Here is a 21753-nt window from a genome sequence, read left to right on the forward strand (position 1 = left end):
TCATATTAAAGAGTCAAAGAACAAGCAATGAAATTAGCAACGCCAAGAAGCAAATGATACAGACGTGAATAAATCCCCTCTGCAAGTAATTGCATTTTTGGCACTTGGCAATTAGAGATTTGCCATTTGGATCACACACTTGGAGAGAAATGACCTGGGATCTCCATCTGGCATTTCTGCTTGATCTTTGGGGAAAGAGCGGTGTCAAGGTCAGATGTGTGAGCAAGCTGATTCTAGACAACAGATCTGAAGAAACTTCTGAGGCAAGTCTCAAGGTAGAACAGATGGGCAGCTACCTGGGGTATTTGTCTTTAAGTAAGTAAATAAGTAAGTGTTAGTCACTCAGTCGTGCCCGACCCTTTGTGACCCCATTGACTGCAGCCCACCAGCTCCTCTGTCCACGAGATTTTCCAGGTAAGGATACTGGAGTGGGTTGCCATTTCCTTCTCCAGGAGATCTTCCCAACCCTGGGATTGAACCCGGGTCTCCCGCATTGTAGGCAGACACTCTACCGTCTGAGCCACCAGGAAAGTTCATTTGTCTTTAAGAGTGGCTAAAACACTCAGTAGGATGCCAGGAAAGGCAGGCTTCCAGCGCAGTGATTACAAGTAGTGTTTCTGCAGAGATACACAGCGCCCTCTACTGGAAATAATAAACCATCTGCCCGGGTGCCAGCCTGCGTCTTGTATATTTTTTTTGTGAGGCAGGATGTGACTGGTGATGGAAGTAAACTCCGATGCTGTAAAGAACAATATTGCATAGGAACCTGGAATGTTAGGCCCATGAATCAAGGTAAATTGGAAGTGGTCAATTTACCTTGAGATGGCAAGAGGAATCAGTGATCTAAAATGGACTGGAATGGGTGAATTTAACTCAGATGACCATTATGTCCACTACTGTGGGCAAGAATCCCTTAGAAGAAATGGAGTAGCCATCATAGTCAACAAAAGAGTCCAAAACGCAGTACTTGGATGCAATCTCAAAAATGACAGAATGATCTCTGTTCGTTTCCAAGGCAAACCATTCAATATCACGGTAATCCAAGTCTATGCCCCAACAAGTAATGCTGAAGAAGCTGAAGTTGAACGGTTCTATGAAGACCTATAAGACCTAGAACTAACACCCCAAAAAGATGTCCTTTTCATTATAGGGGACTGGAATGCAAAGGTAGGAAGTCAAGAGATACCTGGAGTAACAGGCAAATTCGGCCTTGGAGTACAAAATGAATCAGGGCAAAGGCTAACAGAGTTTTGCCAAGAGAACGTACTGGTCATAGCAAACACCCTCTTTCAAAAACACAAGAGAAGACTCTACACATGGACATCATCAGATGGTCAACACTGAAGTCAGATTGATTATATTCTTTGCAGCCAAAGATGGAGAAGCACTATACAGTCAGCAAAAACAAGACCGGGAGCTGACTGTGGCTCAGATCATGAACATCTTATTGCCAAATTCAGACTTAAATTGAAAAAGGAGGGAAAATCACTAGACCATTCAGGTATGACCTAAATCAAATCCCTTACGATTATACACTGGAAGTGACAAATAGATTCAAGGGACTAGATCTGATAGACAGAGTGCCTGAAGAACTATGGATGGATGTTCCTGACACTGTACAAGAGGCAGTGATCAAGACCGTCCCCAAGAAAAAGAAATGCAAAAAGGAAAAATGGCTGTCTGAGGAGGCCTTACAAATAGCTGAGAAAAGAAGAGAAGCAAAAAGCAAAGGAGAAAAGGAAAGATATACCCATTTGAATGCAGAGTTCCAAAGAATAGCAGGGAGAGATAAGAAAGCCTTCCTTAGTGATTAATGCAGAGAAATAGAGTAAAACAATAGAATGGGAAAGACTAGGGATCTCTTCAAGAAAATTAGAGATACCAAGGGAACATTTCATGCAAAGATGGGCACAATAAAGGACAGAAATGGTATGGACCTAACAGAAGCAGAAGATATTAAGAAGAGGTGGCAAAAATACACAGAACAGCTATACAAGAAAGATCTTCATGACCCAGATAATCACAATGGTGTGATCACTCACCTAGAGCCAGACATCCTGGAATGCGAAGTCAAGTGGGCCTTAGGAAGCATCACTACAAAGCTAGTGGAGGTGATGGAATTTCAGTTGAGCTATTTCAAGTCCTAAAAGATGATGCTGTGAAAGTGCTGCACTCAATATGCCAACAAATTTGGAAAACTCAGCAGTGACCACAGGACTGGAAAAGGTCAGTTTTCACTCCAATCCCAAAGAAAGGCAATGCCAAAGAATGTTCAAACTACCACACAATTGTACTCATCTCACACGCTAGCAAAGTAATGCTCAAAATTCTCCAAGCCAGGTATTTGAACCATGAACTTCCAGAAGTTCAAGCTGGATTTAGAAAAGGCAGAGGAACCAGAGATCAAACTGCCAACATTCATTGGATCATCAAGAAAGCAAGAGAGTTCCAGAAAAACATCTATTTCTGCTTTATTGACTATGCCAAAGCCTTTGACTGTGGGGATCACAACAAACTGGAAAATTCTTAAAGAGATGGGAATACCAGACCACCTTACCTGCCTCCTGAGAAATCTGTATGCAGGTCAAGGAGCAATAGTTAGAACTGGAACAACAGACTTTTCCAAATTGGGAAAGGAGTATTTCAAGACTGTATATTGTCACCCTGCTTATTTAACTTATATATAGAGTATATCATGTGAAATGCCGGGGTGGATGAAGCACAAGCTGGAATCAAGATTGCCAGGAGAAATATCAGTAACCTCAGATATGCAGATGACACCACCCTTATGGCAGAAAATTAAGAACTAAATAGCCTCTTGATGAAAGTGAAAGAGGAGAGTGAAAAAGTTGGCTTAAAACTCAACATTCAGAAAACTAAGATCATGGTATCTAGTCCCATCACTTCATGGCAAATAAATGGGGAAACAATGGAAACAGTGAGAGACTTTATTTTTTGGGGCTCCAAAATCACTGCAGATGGTGACTGCAGCAATGAAATTAAAAGATGCGTGCTCCTTAGAAGAAAAGCTATGACCAACCTAGACAGCATATTAAAAAGCAGAGACATTACTATGCTGACAAATGTCCATCTAGTCAAAGCTATGGTTTTTCCAGTAGTCATGTATGGATGTGAGAGTTGGACTATAAAGAAAGCTGAGTGCCAAAGAATTGATGCTTTTGAACTGTGGTGTTGGAAAAGACTCTTGAGAGTCCCTTGGACTGCAAGGAGATCCAACCAGTCCATCCTAAAGGAAATCAGTCCTGAATATTCATTTGGAAGGACTGATGCTGAAGCTGAAACTCCAATGCTTTGGCCACCTGATGCGAAGAACTGACTCATTGGAAAAGACCCTGATGCTGGGAAAGATTGAAGGCAGGAGGAGAAGGGGACGACAGAGGATGAGATGGTTGGATGGCATCACCGACTGGATGGACATGAGTTTGAGCAAGCTCTGGGAGTTGATGATGGACAGGGAAGCCTGGTGTGCTGCAGTCCATGGGGTTACAAAGAGTTGGACACAACTGAGCGACTGAACTTAGTTACTTACTATGTGCAACTATTTTTGCCTGGAAAATTCCATGGACAGAGGAGCCTGGAGGGCTACAGTCCCTGGGGTCTTAAAGAGTCAGACACAAGCAATTAGAGGGGATTATTAATCTGGGGTTCCTATGTGCATTTTTCTAAAGTTTCTAAAACAAAAATGTATTGTTTACTGCCTCTCCTCTGCACATCAGTATTTAAAACACTGAGTCACCTCCTTCTCAGGCTCAGTGGATGGCCCTATGCAAGAAAATGGAAAGTGAACAAGTAATTCTTTCTTCAGCCTCCCAACACCAAACCCTAAGAGAACAATCCATGTTGCTTTTCTTTTCTTTCTATTAAAATAAATCTTCCCACATTCAACTTTTCTTATTTAGACACTAGTTTTCATTTAGTGTTAGCTAGAAATGTCGCTTCTCTTTCCTGGAACATAGACATGTCTTTGAGATTTATTTCTACTCATTAGCACTTAAGCTTGTTTAAAAATTAAGCAAAACAAAAACTTTTAAAAGTCAATACCACCAAAAAAATGAACACCCTAAAATAACTACTGGATTCCACTATCCTACCACTTAGTTTTTGTTGTAAAATAAACTGCTTAGTGGCCTAAATGAGTAAACGTTCATTATTTTCCCCAAAATGTATTGTTTGTAATGATAAAGTTACATTTAACTCTTTTGCTTGGATTAAAGTCTCTTCCTTCTTGTGGGTATGTAAATTGGTACAGCCACTATGGAGAACGTTATGGAGACTCCTTAAAAAACTAAAAATAGAGTTATCATATGATCCTGTAATACCACTGCAGGGCATATATTCAGAGAAAACCATACTCCGGAAAGACACACACACCTTAGTGTTGACTGAAGCACTGTTTCCAGTAGCTAAGAAATGGAAACAAACTAACTGTCCATCAACAAAGAATTGGATAAAGAAGATGTGGTACGTTTATACAATAGACTAAGACTCAGCCACAGAGAAGAATGAGATAATGTCATATGCAGCAACATGAACAGACCTAGAGATTATCATACTAAGTGAAGTAAGGCAGAGGGAGAAAGATAAATACAGTATGATATCGCTTATATGTGGAAACTAGAAAAAAGGTACAAGTGAACTTACATAATACGAAACAGAAATAGACCCAGAGACAGAAAAGAAACTTCCGGTTACCAAAGGGGAAGGCGGGGGAGAGGTTTATGGAACAGAGATGAGTCAGTTATGGCCATGCTAGCCTAGCCAGTGCCCGGCCAACTCACCAGCTGACAAAAGACACAAGGGTAAGTCCTGCAGAGATGAGAACCACCAATAGACCAAACCGCAGCATCATGGGTTAAATCCATCGCCATTTTACGCCATACGTGTTGGAGTAGTTTGTTACAAAGCAAAAGGAAACTACATTCCACTTAATAACCATCTGTCCTTAGGCAAATCCCTCAGGATCTCTGAGCCTCAGTTTTCTTATCTGTTAAATGGGGATACCAGGGTTGTTCGATGGACAAGGAGAGGTAGCATGAAGAGAGGGCTTAGCATGGCGCCCCACGCTAGGGAAGCACTCCACACATTATTATTATTATCAGCATCATTACCAATGTTACTGTCACTGTTGTTATCATCAAGGACCCATGGGAACACCTTCTTTGGGGGAAGCAGGAAAAGAAAGAAGAAATAAAGGGAGAAGAGTTAGAAACGCAAAAATTAAGGCAGAAGGATGGGCTCCTTATCAACAATATAATTTCTATATGAATTGACGGATGTTAGCTAAACATATTGTGTTAATCATTTGCAAGATATAGAAGTCATTATGCTATATCCTTAAACAGTTGTTTTTGTTGTTTAGTGGCTGTCATGTCTGACTCTTTTGCGTCCCCATGGACTGTAGCCCGCCAGGCTCCTCTGTCCATGGGATTTCCCAAGCAAGAATACTATATTGGGTTGCCATTTCCTTCTCAAAGATCCAGGGGATCTTTGAGATCTTTGAGACCCAGGGATCAAACCCACATCTCCCACGTTGGCCAGTGGGTTCTTTACGATTAAGCCACCTTCAATTAAAAAAAAAGGTAATAATATAATTTGCATTTATTGCTCAGCCATTAAAAAGAATATATTTGAATCAGTTCTAATGAGATGGATAAAACTGCAGCCCATTATACAGAGTGAAGTAAGCCAGAAAGATAAACACCAATACAGTATACTAAAGCATATATATGGAATTTAGAAAGATGGTAATGATAACCCTATATGCAAGACAGAAAAAGAGACACAGATGTACAGAACAGACTTTTGGACTCTATGGGAGAAGGCGAGGGTAGGATGATCTGAGAGAACAGCATGGAAATATGTATATTATCAAGTGTGAAACAGATCGCCAGTCCAGGTTGGATGCATGAGACAAGTGCTTGGGGCTGGTACACTGGGATGACCCAGAGGGATGGGATGGGGAGGGAGGTGGGAGGGGGGTTCAGGATGGGGAACACATGTAAATCCATGGCTGATTTATGTCAATGTATGGCAAAAACCACTACAATATTGTAAAGTAATTAGCCTCCAACTAATAAAAACAATTGGGGAAAAAAAAATAAAAGATCAAATGACAAAAAAAAAAAAACTTCATGGTTACTTACTCTCTAAAAAAAAATATATATATATATATAATTTGCATTTATACTAAATACAGAGTATATTATAAGGATTTCTGATTGTTGAACTTTTAAAAACAATATAGCAAAATCCTCTTCACTTGATTTTGTGAAGTGGTACAACTGGGTAAAGTCCTTTTAAAGGAAAGGAAACTCAGTTATATTTAATTACACAAAAATATTTTCAACTAAATGTTTCCAAATAATGAACTTAGGAGAGCCATTTTTATAACTAGATAAAAGCTTTGCATAATTAAGGCGTGATTATTTTATGTAAATAGCTGGCATGAAAGTGCTCAGGAACCAAGCGAGTCTCCTGGATGGCTAAAATATTTCTTCTGTAACTTTTTTTTTTTACCTCGCCACACGTAATGCAGGATCTTAGCTCCCCAGCCAGGGATCGAACCAGTGTCCCCTGCAGTGGAAGTGCAGAGTCTTAAACCCTGGACCTCCAGGGAAGTCCCTCTTCTGTAATTTTGTGTGTGGTTTTTATTTGCCCTCCTTTTGCTAACCATGTGATTTTTCACATGCTACTGCTATAAAGTCTCAGTTTCCTTACCTGGAGAAGGGAGGTCATCATATCTACGTCCTAAGGTTTTGCAAGTTTAGAATGGTCATGTGTCTGGAATGTAGTAATAGCTCAATAAACAGAAGTGCTATTGCAGCATTAAATAAATGAATAGCTAAATGGGGAAGCATGACATTTGGGGGGTGGGGGGAGGGAGCAGACAGGCAAACCTAGAACCGTCAAGATATCCGGCACGGGGGTAAAGGCCCTCCCAGCTGCTCTGTGCCCTTAATTTTACTCCCTTGGTGTCCTGTCCTCCCTGGCTGAAGATCTCTTCCCTTTGCAGTTTCCGGAGGTGGTTTTTTTCTCTCCTCCAGTGACTCGGCCATTGGAATCTCATCAGCTTACAACCTTCCACAGATTCCTGAGAATTTCTGTTTCACTGATAGCACCTTTCTCCTGCTTTCCAGCATCATTCGGGATTTATTTCTTATACCATTTGTATTACTTCCAGAAAATGTGGAAGATGATACACTTCTTCCATGGAAGAATGTGGAAGAAGAGCACTTTTCATGGCACCATCTTCAACAAGAGTCACTGGGGACGTTCATAAGCCCCGGTTCCTTTCCCTACCCTCCTATGGACAGAAAATCTGGGGCGAGGATGTTGTGAGGCTGGATCTGCTGCCGTCTCCCCAAGCATCTCTGGGAGAGGAATTTCACGTGTTTCTCTGTGAGCTCATCCCTTCCGGCCACAAGGGGAAAATGGTCCCAAAGGCAATGAATGGCTCACGAACGGGGCAGTGGCTGCAACAGCAGGAATTCCTGGAGCTGGGCCAGAAGTGGAATAGATTGGCCACAAGCCCCTGCCAGCCCAGGTTAACAGGCTTGGCGTAATGGCCTCTGCTTTAAGTTCCAGTGTTTCTTAAGCTCACCCCTGATCCAGGAGACCATGTCAAATACCTACTCTGCCCAGCCTTGGAGGGTCGATGATGAGTAACCCAGGGAAGGGCTGAGCTGAACTGAGAGCTTCTAAGTGGGAGAAAGGGCTTCTCAGGTGGTGCTAGTGGTAAAGAACCCAGCTGCCAATACAGGAGATGTAAGAGCAGCAGGTTCAGCCACTGAGTTGGGAAGATTCCCTGGAGGGAAGGGCATGGCAACCCACTCCAGTATTCTTGCCTGGAGAATCCCATGGACAGGGGAGCCTGGCGGGCTGCAGTCCATGGGGTCGCAAAGAGGCATGACTGAAGTGACCTAGCACACGTGTACGCAAGCACATGGGAAGGGTCCAGGGGAGGGGCTGTGACGGATGTACCGCCTGGATTCCCCCTTCAGGGCTGAGGCACACGGTCCCTCTGGAACGACCAGGAATGTTGCCTGCTAAGAGCTCAGAGTTGAGCCCCTTGCAGGTGCTGCCTTGGCCCAAAGTAGCTAACTTCCCCCAAGGTCATGCTCCCTCCTTGAGGGCAGCCCACATCCAAGGTGGCTGATGTGAAGGGACAAAGGTCCAGCCCCCGTTCTCAGTACGGAACAATCTAAAGGGTCATCCCAGCTTCTGAACCCTCAGGATGAGCTGAGGCCCCCATCAACTGTTACAATCACATTGCAACTTAGCGTCTCCCTCTGCCCAGCCCTGTTTTTCTGACTCCTTTACAGGTGTTGATCTCGGTTGCCCCTTGCACACATATCTCGATTTCTGTTTCCCAGGTTGCCAGCCTGAGACAGGGACCATGTCTGTTTGGCTCACTGCTGTACCCCCAGTACCTAGCACTGGCCTGTGTCACAACAGGAGCTCAAGAAAATACCGGTTGAGGGGATTCCTTGGTGGTCCAGTGGTTAACACTTGGGCTTTCACTGCTGTGAACTTGGGTTTGATCCCTGGGAGGGGAACCAAGATCCCAGAAGCTACGTGATACAGGGGGAAAAATTTTGGTTGAATGAATGAATAAAACTAAAAAGAAACTTCCTGGTCTCTGTGCAAAATTTTCCTAAATTATTGCAACAGGATTCCTTACTTCCAAACTATTCAACCCATCACTGCCAGATTAATTCTTTTAAAGTACTTCTGCTCAAACACTTTCAGTGGCTTCCCACTTGTCTGCAGACAATCCCTTTGACCTGACATTCAAGACCTTGTATAAGCTTGCCCTAGTCTATCAGGGCTTCCTAAAGAACTCAGTGGTAAAGAATCTGCCTACCAAGCTGGAGGTGCGGGTCGATCCCTGGGTTGGGAAGAATCCCTGGAGTAGGAAATGGGAATCCACTCCAATATTCTTGCCTGGGAAATCCCATGGACAGAGGAGCCCGGTGTGCTACAGTTCACGGGGTCGCAAAGCATCGGACACGAATTAGTGACTAAACAGAAGCCGCCTGGTCTCCAAGGCCCATCTCAGTTTTTGATTCTCACGTTTCTCAGCCTAACAAGCTAACTGAATTGGACCATTAGCCTTCCTCAGACTCAGCTATGGCTTCCTCTTTTCATAAAATCCCCTTCTTGTGAGATATCTACATATTCCCCAACTCCTTGGGTCTCTCTAAATCCTTTTAATTGTTCATAGCCAGGCAGTGGGAAGCAATGGCTGCAACCAGGCTCTGGAGTTGGAGGGTGTGGGTTCCGACTGCAACCCTACCTCTTGTAACTGTGTCATCTGGGGCAAGTTACCTCACCTCTCCGTAACCTTAGTTTCTTTATATGTAAAATAGGATTAATAATAGAATCCACCTCAGAGGGGAATTGGGGAGATTAAATGAGACAGTCTGGGCAAACTGCTTAGAACAGCATTTGCCCCTTTAAATACTGGCTATTAATCACCACCCTTTAGAGTGGGGTCAACACTTTTTTGACAAAGGTCTGGACAGTAAATACTTCAGGTTTGCAGGCCACAGAGTTTCTACTGAGATTACTCAACTCTGTTGCTGAAGCACCAAAACAGGCGTAGATAATACGTCAGTGCATGGTGTGGCTGTGTTCCAATAAAACTTTATTTAGAGATCCAGTTGGCAGTTCAGATTCGGTCCGGCTGCCACAAGCTGCCAATCTCTGCTTCAGAATTCCCCAGTCTCCCAGGAAACAGTAACTTCTTCCTACAATCCTGTCTATTCGCAGTATCTTAATAACTGTAACAACAAAATAACACATAACTTACAAAATAATTAGCCCCACCCCGTTCCCTGATAGTTCGGTTGGTAAAGAATCTGCCTGCAATGAAGGAGACCCTGGTTCCATTCCTGCGTCGGGAAGATCCGCTGGAGAATGGATAGGCTACCCACTCCAGTATTCTTGGGCTTCCCTTGTGGCTCAGACAGTAAAGAATCTGCCTGCAATATGGGAGATATGGGTTCAATCCCTGCATTGGGAAGATCTCCTGGAGAAGGGAAAGGCTACCCACTCCAGTACTCTGGCCTGGAGAACTCCATGGGACTGTATAGTCCATGGGGTCACAAAGAGTCGGACACAACTGAGCGACTTTCACCTTCACTTTGACTTCCTGCCTTGTGGTCAGGTTAGAAACAGGTAAAAGGGGAGCAGGCAGGGTAGTTCAGAGCATGGGTGTTACAGGCGGACAGATTCCAGGTCTTAGTTCCACCTGCACCCTGTGTGACTTGGGCAAATGACTTCCCCCGCTGAGTCTGTTTTCTCAGCTGTAAAATGGGAATTGCACTAATTCAATACCCCTGCACATCTTCTGGGGCTGCTGCGCCGTGTCCAAGAGAAATGTCCCGTCAATGCCAGATCTATTGTTTTGATTATTATTCCACATCTTCCAGCTATCGTGTTGCTTTTGCTGTTGTTAATCATTACAATACTGACAATGACACTCTTCTCTGGCTCCGTCAGAGTCCCCGGGTAGCAGGAGCCCTAGTGTATGTACCATCTTTGCCTCCCTCCGAGCCCATGAACATAGCCTCCTGGCTGCCTGGCTGGGTGGCCAGAGCTGGGTCTTTACTTACGACTGGGGGACCCCTCCGATCCCGAAGCCCACCAGGCCCCGGAGCACCAGGATCCAGCTGTACACGGGCGCAAACGCGCTGAGGATGCCGTAGTACAGAGTCCAGAGCACGCTGATCTTCAGTCCCTGCGGAGAAGGAAGACACCCAGTCACAGGGCTTCTCAGCGTCTCCAGGTCACACGCCCCTGTTCAAGGTGGTGTTCAAGGTCACCGTAGGATCGCGGTAAAGGGTAATCCACACAGCCAAGGGATGCTAGGTGTTCTCTGGGTGGTGGCGCCAACTCTGAGGGGGAGTGTGGGAAAACTGTGGGGTGTTCTCAGCAGTCCCAGTGATTGGCAGTTAAGAGACAGGTCCCAGGAACTTTCTGGTGGTGGAGTGGTTAAGACTCTGTACCTCCACTTCAGGAGGTACGGGATTCAATTCCTGGTCGGAGAACTAAGATCTCACCTGCTGTGTGGTGCGGCCAAAAAAATTTTTTTTAAGTAATAGACAGGTCCTAGAGATGCTAGATGTCCCACAGCACATGAGACATGAAGACTTGCCTCACACAAGCTTGAATCGAACTTCCCACCAGATATTAAACCATGCAGTTGATAACTGTTTATGACTATCTGCACCTAGACCTTCATTCTGGTTTACATATAAATAGGATTTTGGAAGGTGGGTCACACCTTCCAAAAAAATTCCTGAGGGTAGTTTTTCAGAAAAGCAACTTCTAGATAAATCAAAGTAAGATACACTTTGTTTTATCTGGAATTTTACAGAATTATCTTTTCAGAAAACCATGTTGCCAGTGGAAATGCTATGTGTGATATTTGAGTGGCTGAGTGTGAATACAGCATCCGTCTGCATTCATGGGCTTCTATGTATATCTATGAATAGACTGATCTGAATCTTATTTTGAAATGTCAGATATATAAAGAAAAAGCATCAAGATTTCATTAAATCCAAACTTATTTATAATTGGGGCGAATATGAACTCCTTTCAGGATCGAGGCAGAGTAGTATGTGAATATTTGCATATTGAAAGGAAATTTATTAATTACTTCTTTAAAAAATGTTCTCCCTTGTGGCCTAGTTAAGATATTTTAACTGACTTCTTTTTAAAAGCTGCGTAAATGGGAATTCCCTGGTGGCTCAATGGTGAGGAATCCGCCTGCCAATGCAGGAGGCACAGGTTTGACGCCTGATCCAGGAAGATCCCACATGCCATGGAGCAATTAATTCCGGGCACCACAACTATTGCGCCTGTGCTCTAGAGCCTGGGAGCCGCAACTACTGAGCCCGCAGCCGCAACTACTGAAGAGCGAACACCCCAAAGCCCGCGCTCTGCAACAAGAGAAGCCACCACAACAAAAAGCCTGTGCAGCGAAATTAGAGAGCAGCCCCTGCTTGCTGCAACTAGAGAAAAGCCCGGGCAGCAACAAAGACCCAGCACAGCCAGGACAATTTAATTAAATTGAAAAAACTGTATAAACGACTAGGCTATTTTATCTTTGAAATTATTTCTGGATTATTGGAGGCACTACTAAAAATTTTAATTTTTTTCTATTATAAAGGGGACATTGTAGGGAATTCCCTGGTGGCTCAGCAGTTAGGGCCTCACACTTTCTCTGCTGTGGGCTGGGTTTTTGACCCCTGATCTCAAAGCTAAGATCCTATAAGCCACACGGCACGGTTGGGGAAAAAAAAAAAAAGATGTTGTATTTGATGGGGTTGAGAATCACCTAGGAACACAAAACTACAGGACAAACCTGGCATATATTCCTGGAGTGTTAATTACGCTTAGAGATGGAGAAAAAAAATTAAGGGTGAATGTAATTGAAAATAGCATTTTTTATAATACAACCAACACCAAAAGTGTTCTGGAGTAGAATGCAAATATAACATGAATAGTAGACCTGCCACATGAGGTCTGGGCAGCCTGCCCTTTGCAGCACCCTTCCTAGATCTGCAGGATTGAGTTCACCCTTCTGTCTGCCGCCCTCTCTGCACACCCCCACCCCTCAACCCTTGCTTCAGGGAGAAAGTGTGAGACATTCTAATTTTAGCTTTAAAATGAAAATGAATTAAAAGAGACTAGAGAGGGAATTTGGAAGTCTACCACACATGACCTCAGTCTTTGGGAAAACGGTTTTAGGTGGTAGAGAGAATATTTTAAATGACTTTGCACCACTTTGCAAGAATGTGATTAACTTTTCATTTTAACCTTCACTCTTCTGATCATGCTTAAAAGGAAGTATCCATGGGATGCTGGTCTGTCTTAACACCTTTTTATAAAAAATATTTTATATTGGAGTATAGCTGATTTACAATGTTGTAATAATTTCAGGTGGACAGCAAAGGGACTCAGCCACACATATACATGTATCCATTCTCCCCTAAACTCCCCTCCCATCCATTCTGCCACATAACATTGAGCAGAGTTCCTTGTGCTATACAGTAGGACTTTGTTGCTTATCCATTTTAAATATAGCAGTGTGTACACGTCCATCCCAAACTCTCTAAGTATCCCTTCCCCCCATCCATCCACCCTGGTAACCATCTTTAACATCTTTTTAAACATCTGCTAATCTTACTCTTTAACAGAGAGAGCAATGAGGCAACCATACCATCTAGAATTTTATAACATTGTTTTCCTTCTATTTATTTTTGCAGGTATTTCTTACTTAGGGCAATTGCTATTGATTTCCCATTTAAGACTCTAAATCAAGTTTTGTTTTCAAAAAACATGCATTTAAGGATTTTTTAATGTTGATATAAAGAAAGATATTAAGTACATAAGAGAATAGGTGGGGCAGGAATGATTAAAGTCTAGGAAGATCTGCATCTATTGCAATAAATAATAATAAATAAAAAAGCAACCTTTCTGCTCCCCTTTCTAAACCCAGGGCTACGCAATGAAACAACAAGAAGATGGATACTGGTACCTGCCATAGACTTAGTTCCTTTCTTCTAACTTGACCTAACTTACTAGGGACTGTTTTTTTTTTTTTTTTTTAATTTATTCTTTAATTGAAGGATAATTGCTTTACAGAATTTTTTTTGGTTTCTGCCAAATATCAACATGAATCAGCTATAGGTAAACATATGTCCCCTCACTAGGGACCTTCTTCCTTGGAACCTGAGAAGTCTTGAATCAGAAATAAGACATCATTAGTGGCAGAGAACCCAAATTATGGGCTTCCCTTATAGCTCAGCTGGTAAAGAATCCACCTGCAATGCAGGAGACCCTGGTTCAATTCCTGGGTCAGGAAGATCCCCTGGAGAAGGGAAAGGCTACCCACTCCAGTATTCTGGCCTGGAGAATTCCATGGACTGTATATCCATGGGGTCAAAAAGAGTTGACTTTCACCGGCAGAGAAAATAAAGGAACAGAAGGAAAACAAAGCAGGAGAAGAAGAGTGGGGAGAGAGGAGGGCGCCCAGACTGACACATGGGAGCTACGCCTCCCTCGAGGGGGCTGCCTGGCAGCCGTGCCGCCCTGGTGAGGTCACCAGATGCCCTCCTGCCAGGCAGCAAAGACATGCAGGCCGACCGGTCCTGTCAGGTCACAGCAGAGTGCAGCTGGCCCTGCATTTGCCCGCTGATGCCAGCGCTTTCCAGCTGCCCAGAGAACGAGGACTCAGCAGCCACTTGGAGGGATTGTCACGGCATTGCAAAGGCGTGAGCGCTGCCAGCAAGCCCCATCCAAGCACTGCTCAGGGCCTCTGCAGAAATGTCCTCTGGGTTCTCATTAACTGCAATTGTCGCTCTGCCCAACATCTGTTCTGCCTTTTAGATTGCTACCCCTTCCCCCTTCCTTCCCTCCTTCATTCCCTTCCTTCCTTCCCTCTTTATTAAGCAACCTCTGTATACCAGGCTCTGGAAATAGAATGCATAGACATTATGCATTCATTACTTTGCTCATTCAGTTACTCACTTCACAATAAGCAGGTATTGAATGCCTGTATGCCAGACCCTTAGAGATACTGATAATGTACTATTCATTCATTCAATACACAGGTATTGAACACTGACTGTGCGCTCCGCACTAGAGGTACTGAAATGTATCATTCATTCATTCACTCATTGGTTCACTGTGTATGCACTGAGTACCTCTTGTGGGCTTGGCATTCATTCTTTCACTCTGCACATATTGATGGCCTACTGGTTGCTAAACACTTGGTTTTGTCCTGCGTGATAGCAGGCCACAGGACAGGCAGAGGCTCTGACTTCATGGAACTTTCATTTGTATTTTTGAAATCACTGCCTCATCGTGATGCTGGGTCCTCACCATGCCCTATGGAAAGAGGTTGTTATTTTCATGTCTACTTTAAAAACAGTACATTGAGGGCCGAAGGAGATGAGTGATTTGTCCAGGATCAGCAGAGTCAATACTGGAGCTAAGACTTCCAACCTCTAAAGCTGTACTTTGAATGAGACACTCCCCTCCTCCAGGACCTTCGATGGCTCCCCACTACCCCCAGTAGAGAATATACAGGCCTGATGCAGGTGGAATGCAGTGAGGACAGGGGGACCTGGGCAAATGAAAGAGAACTTGCTCTGCCCCGCCAGCCTCAGCTCCAGCCAAAAGCTACCATCACAGAATGTGGGTCCTAAGCCACCAGATTACCCAGCTTCCCCAAAACCCACAACTCTTTTTATTTTTATGCAAAATATGGCCATTTTGAAACAGAGGCAACTGATTCAGGAATCCCATTAAGCACTGCATGGGATAAATTAAACACAGCTGGGGGCCACCTTTGGCTCATGGCCAACCTATTTGGAACCCATAGCCTGGAAAAGTTTCAAGCTCCTGCTCTAAGAAGCTGAAAGTCTAGCTGCCGTTTGGATGCCAGGCCTGCAGCCCCAGCACCAGAGAAGTACACTGATCTCATTGCCAGGAGCACTGCTCAGTCACCTGCAGGGCTGCCTGACCCAAGCCCCCGGTACTCTCCAATCATGCTCAAGTATAGTGAAAATATTCACAGGGCAAGGAAACCCGAGCACGCTCAGAACATTGAAATGAGAGGCCTGGTGCCAGCCAGCCACCCCTTTTTATTCCTTAAAGCTAACATGGTCCTAGAGCCTTTGAACTAGATGATGACCTGATCCCATTCTAAATTTTTCTTGGTTCCCAGTCAATAGTAGTTACCACTGATCACAGGCTAACTATGCATCAGTAAATACTGTTCTAAATGTATTATATACATATTCTTATTTAATCCTCCCAGTGGCCCTGTGAGTTCCTACTGTTATCAATCCTATTTTGCAGATGGGAAAATTGAGGCTTAGAGAGGGAGAGCAGCTTGCCCAGAGTTACCTCGCTCGACAGGGGGGGCTCTATGATATGAACTCAGACGTGTGTGTCTCCATACCCACGAAGCCACACACCCACGGTCGCCCTTCCTTTCCATGACTGCCACAAGTCCCCAGGCTGTAGAAACTTCCGTAGGGATCAAAATGACCCACTGAGGGAATTCCCTGGTGGTCCAGTGGTTAAGACTCTGTGCTTCCAATGCAGGGGGCCCAGGTTCGATCCCTGGTTGGAGAACTAAGATCCCACATGCTGTACCAGGGAACTAAGATCCTACTTCTCAGTGCAGCAAGGAAAAAAAAAAAAAAGGTCGACTTAAAAAGAAGTGCCCCACTGAGTCTCCTGCAAAGTCACGCAGCAGAGGCTCTCACAGAAACCTCTCAGCTGGGCCAAGGCAGATCAAGGAGCTAGGAGGAGCTTCTTCGAGCTTGCCAAGGCTCACCAGCTGTCTGGTTTGCCCTCTAGTCCTAGAGGAGTTCTGGAGAAGCTTTATAATTAGAGCCGCATCCATCCTTCCTGATATTGGGCCAGAGTTCCATGCTGGGGAAGAGAAGGCTCTACAGTCTGGGGGCACTTTCTCTCCCTCTCCCCAGTCACACCAGCTTTGTGTTGGGTGTGGGATTTAGCAAGCTGGTCAGAAGAGCTGGAGGCACCCCCTACAGGTAGCCCCCCAGGCCTCATCTATTTAGAGTAGATGAATGTTGAACTGATCCACCGAATTCCGGGATCCTAGTGATGTCTCCCAGCAACCCAGGTCAGGGTGAAGGATGTGAACTCTGGAGCCAGATACACCTTCATCTTAGCACTGGTCTGGCCGTATTTATTGGCACCATGAGCTTGGTGAATAACAGGTAATGGGAATTGAGGAAACATTTCCTCTGAACCAGGGGCTTTCTGTACAAGGGTCATTTACTCCCCATAGGAGCCCTATGGGGAAGACTATTACTCTCCAATTTACAGATGAGGAAACTGAGGCACAGAGAGGTTAAGCACCAAGGGGATGGGGCCAGCACCACCACCAGCATCTTTTATGTTCTGAAACACACATGCTTGGGCCCCCTAGGAAGGTGTGATTTTTTTTCAAGAGTCCACAACCTCATAGAATGTCTTTCTTTGTCCTTCAATGTAGCTCTGAATTAAACTCCCACCAAAAAAAAAAAAAAAAAAGTTCAGCTGGCACAAGTTTTGCCATTGTCAAGGAGATAACCCAGAGAACACACGCTTAGGGGAAGTCGCCTTACTGTTTTTCTGCCATACTGGTCTGAGATGTTTCCCCAGAGGGTAGAGCTGGACATCATGCCGACAAAGACCACCTGTGGGGGCAAAGACAGCTTCTGTTAGACAGTGGCACGCAGCATCACAGAGAAAGGGAACACTGAAGTGAGCCTGCAGCATCACACTCTTAGTAATCGGAATGAGCCAAGTTTACAGCTTCCCAGGTAGCGCTAGTGGTAGAGAACCCACCTGCCAAGGCAGGAGACATGGGTTTGATCCCTGGGTTGGAAAGATCCCCTGAAGAAGGAAATGGCAACCCATTCCAATGCTCTTGCCTGGAGAATTTCATGGACAGGGGAGCCTGGGCTACAGTCCATAGGATGGCAAAGAGTTGAACATGACTGAAGTGACTTAGCAAGCAAGCATGTCTGCGATCTCGTTAAGATGCAAACACTCGTCTATGTGCTTCCTGTTACTGTTTAAGTCTCACAACAACCCTACAGGGTGGGTGCTACCGTTATCCCCATCTCACACATGAGGAAACAGAACATCAGAGAGGTGAGGTTATGCAGCCAGGGTCACACGTGTGTTAGTGGCGCAGCCTGGGCTGGAGTCAGGCTGCCTGGCTGCAGAGCTAGTATTTTTTTCCAGTTTCTTACAGAACCCAAGAAATGTCTTATGGCTAAGAAAATGTTAAAGGTTGCAAGGTACTGAATAAAATCTGGAGGATATGAAAACAGGAGACAGGAGGTTGGGACGGGAGCTGTAAGCCATGACCAAGAGAAAGCACCCATGGAGCGCTCACTGCATGCTGGGGAAAATTCTGGTTCCCTTGTTAGTCCTTGATCAGAGCTGAAGAGGTATGACTAGTCATACCCATTTTATAGATAGGTAGCTTGAGGCTTAGAAGGGTTTAAGGGGACTTCCCTGGAGGTCCAGCAGTTAAGACTCCACACTTCCAATTTCGGAGGTGCAGGTTCCATTCCTGGTTGGGGAACTAAGATCCACGTGCCACATGGTGCAGGCAAAAAGTTTTAAAAAAAAGAAAAGAAGGATTTTAGAAACCTGCTCTGATCCCAGGGAGGAGAGGGTAAAGACAGGTCTTAAGCCCAAGCAGGCTGACTAGAGCTTTCTTCACTGTTCTATCCTTTCCGGAGCACTCACCAAGTGTCAGAGACCACACTGAATGTTCTTTACATCTGTTGCTGGTGTTCAGTCGCTCAATCATGTGCGACTCTTTGTGACCCGATGGACTGCAGCACACCAGGCTCCCCTGTCCTTCACCATCTCCCGGAGTTTGCTCACACTCATGTCCATTGAGTCGATGATGCCATCCAACCATCTCTTCATCTGTCGTCCCCTTCTCCTCCTGTCCTCACCCTTTCCCAGCATCAAGGTCTTTTCCAGTGAGTCAGCCCTTCACAAGAGGTGGCCAAAGTATTGGAACTTTTTACATACGTCTTACCAAATGTTCCCAGGAGCCCCATGAAGTGGGTGCTAGTATCATCCCATTTTACAGATAAGGCAACTAATTGAGGCCCAGAGACAGGAACAACATTGCCTAGTGTGGGCTGAACCCAAAAGCATTCCTCCAGGCACGTCCTAGAGCAGTGGGCTCCAAACAGGCTACACAGAGGTGTTCCAAGGGAGAGCAAATTTGGATAATTTTAAAGGAATTAATTTCCACATCCTCAACTTCCATAGAAACTCTTTCCCGAGAACAGGTTAGGGGGTCTCACCTGTTCCTGGCTCCCCTTCTCAACCACCATCCCCCCACTTCTTCATACCCTGCCCCCCACAACGTACCTCATAGCCATTGCTTTGAGGTTAAACCCTCTAGGCTGCCTCCAAAAGGACACCAATGACACAGTTACAAATCCATTCGCAAGTCATCTTGATTCCAATTCCATTTTATTATTTTTAACCAAATTGCAGGAGAGGCTAATCAAGCTGTCAGCAAATTAGATCACTAAAAATAATTTTTCATAAACGACTGCTGTGTGCTCTTCAGCATGCAACTTGGAAGTTGCTGAAAAGAATTAAGTGACATTAGTTTATTGAGTTATTATAAAACTCCTTCAGTTCCCTCAGCAAAACTTTTTATATGTGAACAAAGCCTTTCATATTCATATCGATTCAGTAAAAATGAAAAATAGAAATAGCATTACAGCTGAGCCCTGTCTCATTTTGGCAACAGGCTTTCAAGTTGTGGCACTGGAGAAGACTCTTGAGGGTCCCTTGAAGAGCAAAGAGATCAAGCCAGTCAATCCTACAGGAAATTAACCCTGAATGCTCATTGGAAGGACTGATTCTGAAGCTGAAGCTCCAATACTTTGGCCACCTGATGCAAAGAGCTGACTCACTGGAAAAGACCCTGATGCTGGGAAAAGTTGAAGGTGGGAGGAGAAGGGGACAACAGAGGAAGAGATGGTTGGATGGCATCACCGACTCGATGGACATGAGTTTTGAGCAAGCTCCAGGAGATAGTGGAGGACAGAGGAACTGGTGTGCTGCAGTCCATGGGGGTCACAAAGAGTCACACACGGCTTAGCGACTGAACAACAACAATTCAAGAATACGTGACACGGTTGAGAAACACTCCATACCCCTCATCAAGAGGTGCATTCCTGATAAAAGTGACTTATGTTTAGCAATTATTTATCAAAATTAATTATATCTTGTTTTGATCTGTTGTTTATTACTAAAAATTATCATGGTTAACTTACTGCAGGAGAAACATCTTAAATCTTAGAGCCTTATGATCTCAGAAAATTAAAAATGATCATTGAAAATGTCACAAAAATCATAATAGGGTGATGGATGAAACTTTCAAGCGTAATAAAACCTTACATTACTTCCTTTGTGGCTCAGCTGGTAAAGAATCCGCCTGCAATGTGGGAGACCTGGGTTCGATCTTTGAGTTGGGAAGATCCCCTAGAGAAGGGAAAGGCTACCCACTCCAGTATTCTGGCCTGCAGAATCCCATGGACTGAGTCCATGGGGTCGCAGAGAGTTGGACATGACTGAGTGAACTTCACTTTCACAACCTTACATTAAGATAAAATTACATGGAGGAACAGAATGAAAATACCAGCTCAAGAAGAAAACAAGACAAGAATGAAAGGTTCTGCTTCCTGCTGCTCCAAGCCTTAGCTCAGGGAGCACCAGTTCCTACAATTTACTGAACAGGTACTATGCTGTTTCCAACCCTCAAGTCACCCTCACATGGAAGGAACTGGCGTCTCTTGGAAGAGTGAGGTTTATAAGGTTTATGTGATCCGATCAGGTGGGTTCCAAGTTCCCCGTAATTGAGCAGGATATCTGGGGCCCCCAGGTGGTTGGCACCCCCCAGTGGGGTTAAGAGTTGGCTGCAGACACGCCAGGATACATGAGATGGAGAAGGGAGAAGGGATGCTGAGGTCCTGGTGATTCCATTCAGGGCTTAATTCCTGTCTGCTGAGCCCTTGGCAGCAGCAGGAGGAAGTGGGGGGCATCCTACAGAACACCCGCCAGGGGGACCAGAACTGATCACGAGAGGAGAGGCCCGCTGGGCTGCCTACCGAGGTCAGCAGCGCCACCTGCCAGCTGGGCAGTCGCCACTCACAGTGCAGCTGCGGCGCGAGGATGCTCAGAATCATCATCTCCATGGCGTCGGCCATCTGCAGGGAGCAAGCAAACACGTGAGGCCAGGGTGCTGCCGGGCTGGGGGACGGCTGGCCCCTCACTAAAAACTCTCATGGTAACTTACTGCAGGAGAAAGGAATTTAAACCCTAGAGCCTTATGATCTCAGAAAATTAAAAACAATAATTTAAAATGTCACAAGTCCACAGCCCCAAGCGAGTGCGTAGAAAAATCTCTTTAGATTTTCCTGGTGGTCCAGTGGTTAAGACTTGCCCTTCCACGGCAGGGGGCACGGGTTCAATCCCTAGTCGGGGAAGTTCTGTGTGCCATGTAGTATGGTTCCCCAAAAATTTTAAAATAAAATAAATCAATTAATTAAAAAAAGAAAAAAGAAGAAAAAAAAAAAAAAGAAAAAAGAAAGAGACTCCCTCTTCTACCTTCTGCCGAGTGCCCTATCACCCATCAAAACACACTGAAAGCTCCAGAAGTTAAAACAGTATGGTACCACACGGGAACTGATGACTAGACATCTAACATTCTTTGTGTGTGTTTTCCCATGTTTGAAAAAAAATTTAGGGACACTCCCCGAACGGAGTGGGAAAGTAGCATATTTTGAAAATCAGAAAGACATTTTTTTTTTAAAGAAAAACATTTTCATAGAGGTTGAGAGACAGTGATCTTTTTCTCTTGTAGCTCAATTGAAAGCTAGTTTCTCTTTGGTCATTGTTCATGTAGAAATGTCGTATAGTTAATATTAAAAGGTGTGACCTTTTAATATATTATACCATACTAGGGAGCCCCAGTAATGAAACATCATGGTACCTTTACAGGATTAAACAGAGCAGTGGAACAGAAATGAGAGTCCAGAAGTAAACCAACGTGGCCCTGGGAATGTGGTGGACGATAAAGGGCACTTTGCAAATTAGTGGGGGAAATGAGGTGGGGAAATTGATGACTGTTTGGAAAAATGGGTAGTTAAA

The 21753-nt window shown here is 44.6% G+C and overlaps 1 protein-coding gene and 1 non-coding gene across 2 annotated transcripts in view; one reads left to right on the forward strand and one right to left on the reverse strand.

The window, feature by feature from the left end:
* The window catches only part of LOC122422131 (SV2 related protein), a 70695-nt gene that overhangs the window by 23822 nt on the left and 25120 nt on the right, over positions 1-21753 (reverse strand). Inside the window, exons 4-6 of the mRNA XM_043438407.1 lie at positions 20712-20810; positions 17178-17249; positions 10638-10762 (exon numbers count right to left, since the gene is read on the reverse strand). Coding sequence (XP_043294342.1) covers positions 10638-10762; positions 17178-17249; positions 20712-20810 — 296 coding nt within the window. The remainder of the gene's footprint in view (positions 1-10637; positions 10763-17177; positions 17250-20711; positions 20811-21753) is intronic.
* TRNAG-UCC lies at positions 16101-16173 on the forward strand. The gene has a single exon. It is a non-coding gene; the product is annotated as a tRNA-Gly (tRNA).

The sequence above is a fragment of the Cervus canadensis genome, chromosome 1, assembly GCF_019320065.1.
Source record: "Cervus canadensis isolate Bull #8, Minnesota chromosome 1, ASM1932006v1, whole genome shotgun sequence".
NCBI lineage: Eukaryota > Metazoa > Chordata > Mammalia > Artiodactyla > Cervidae > Cervus > Cervus canadensis.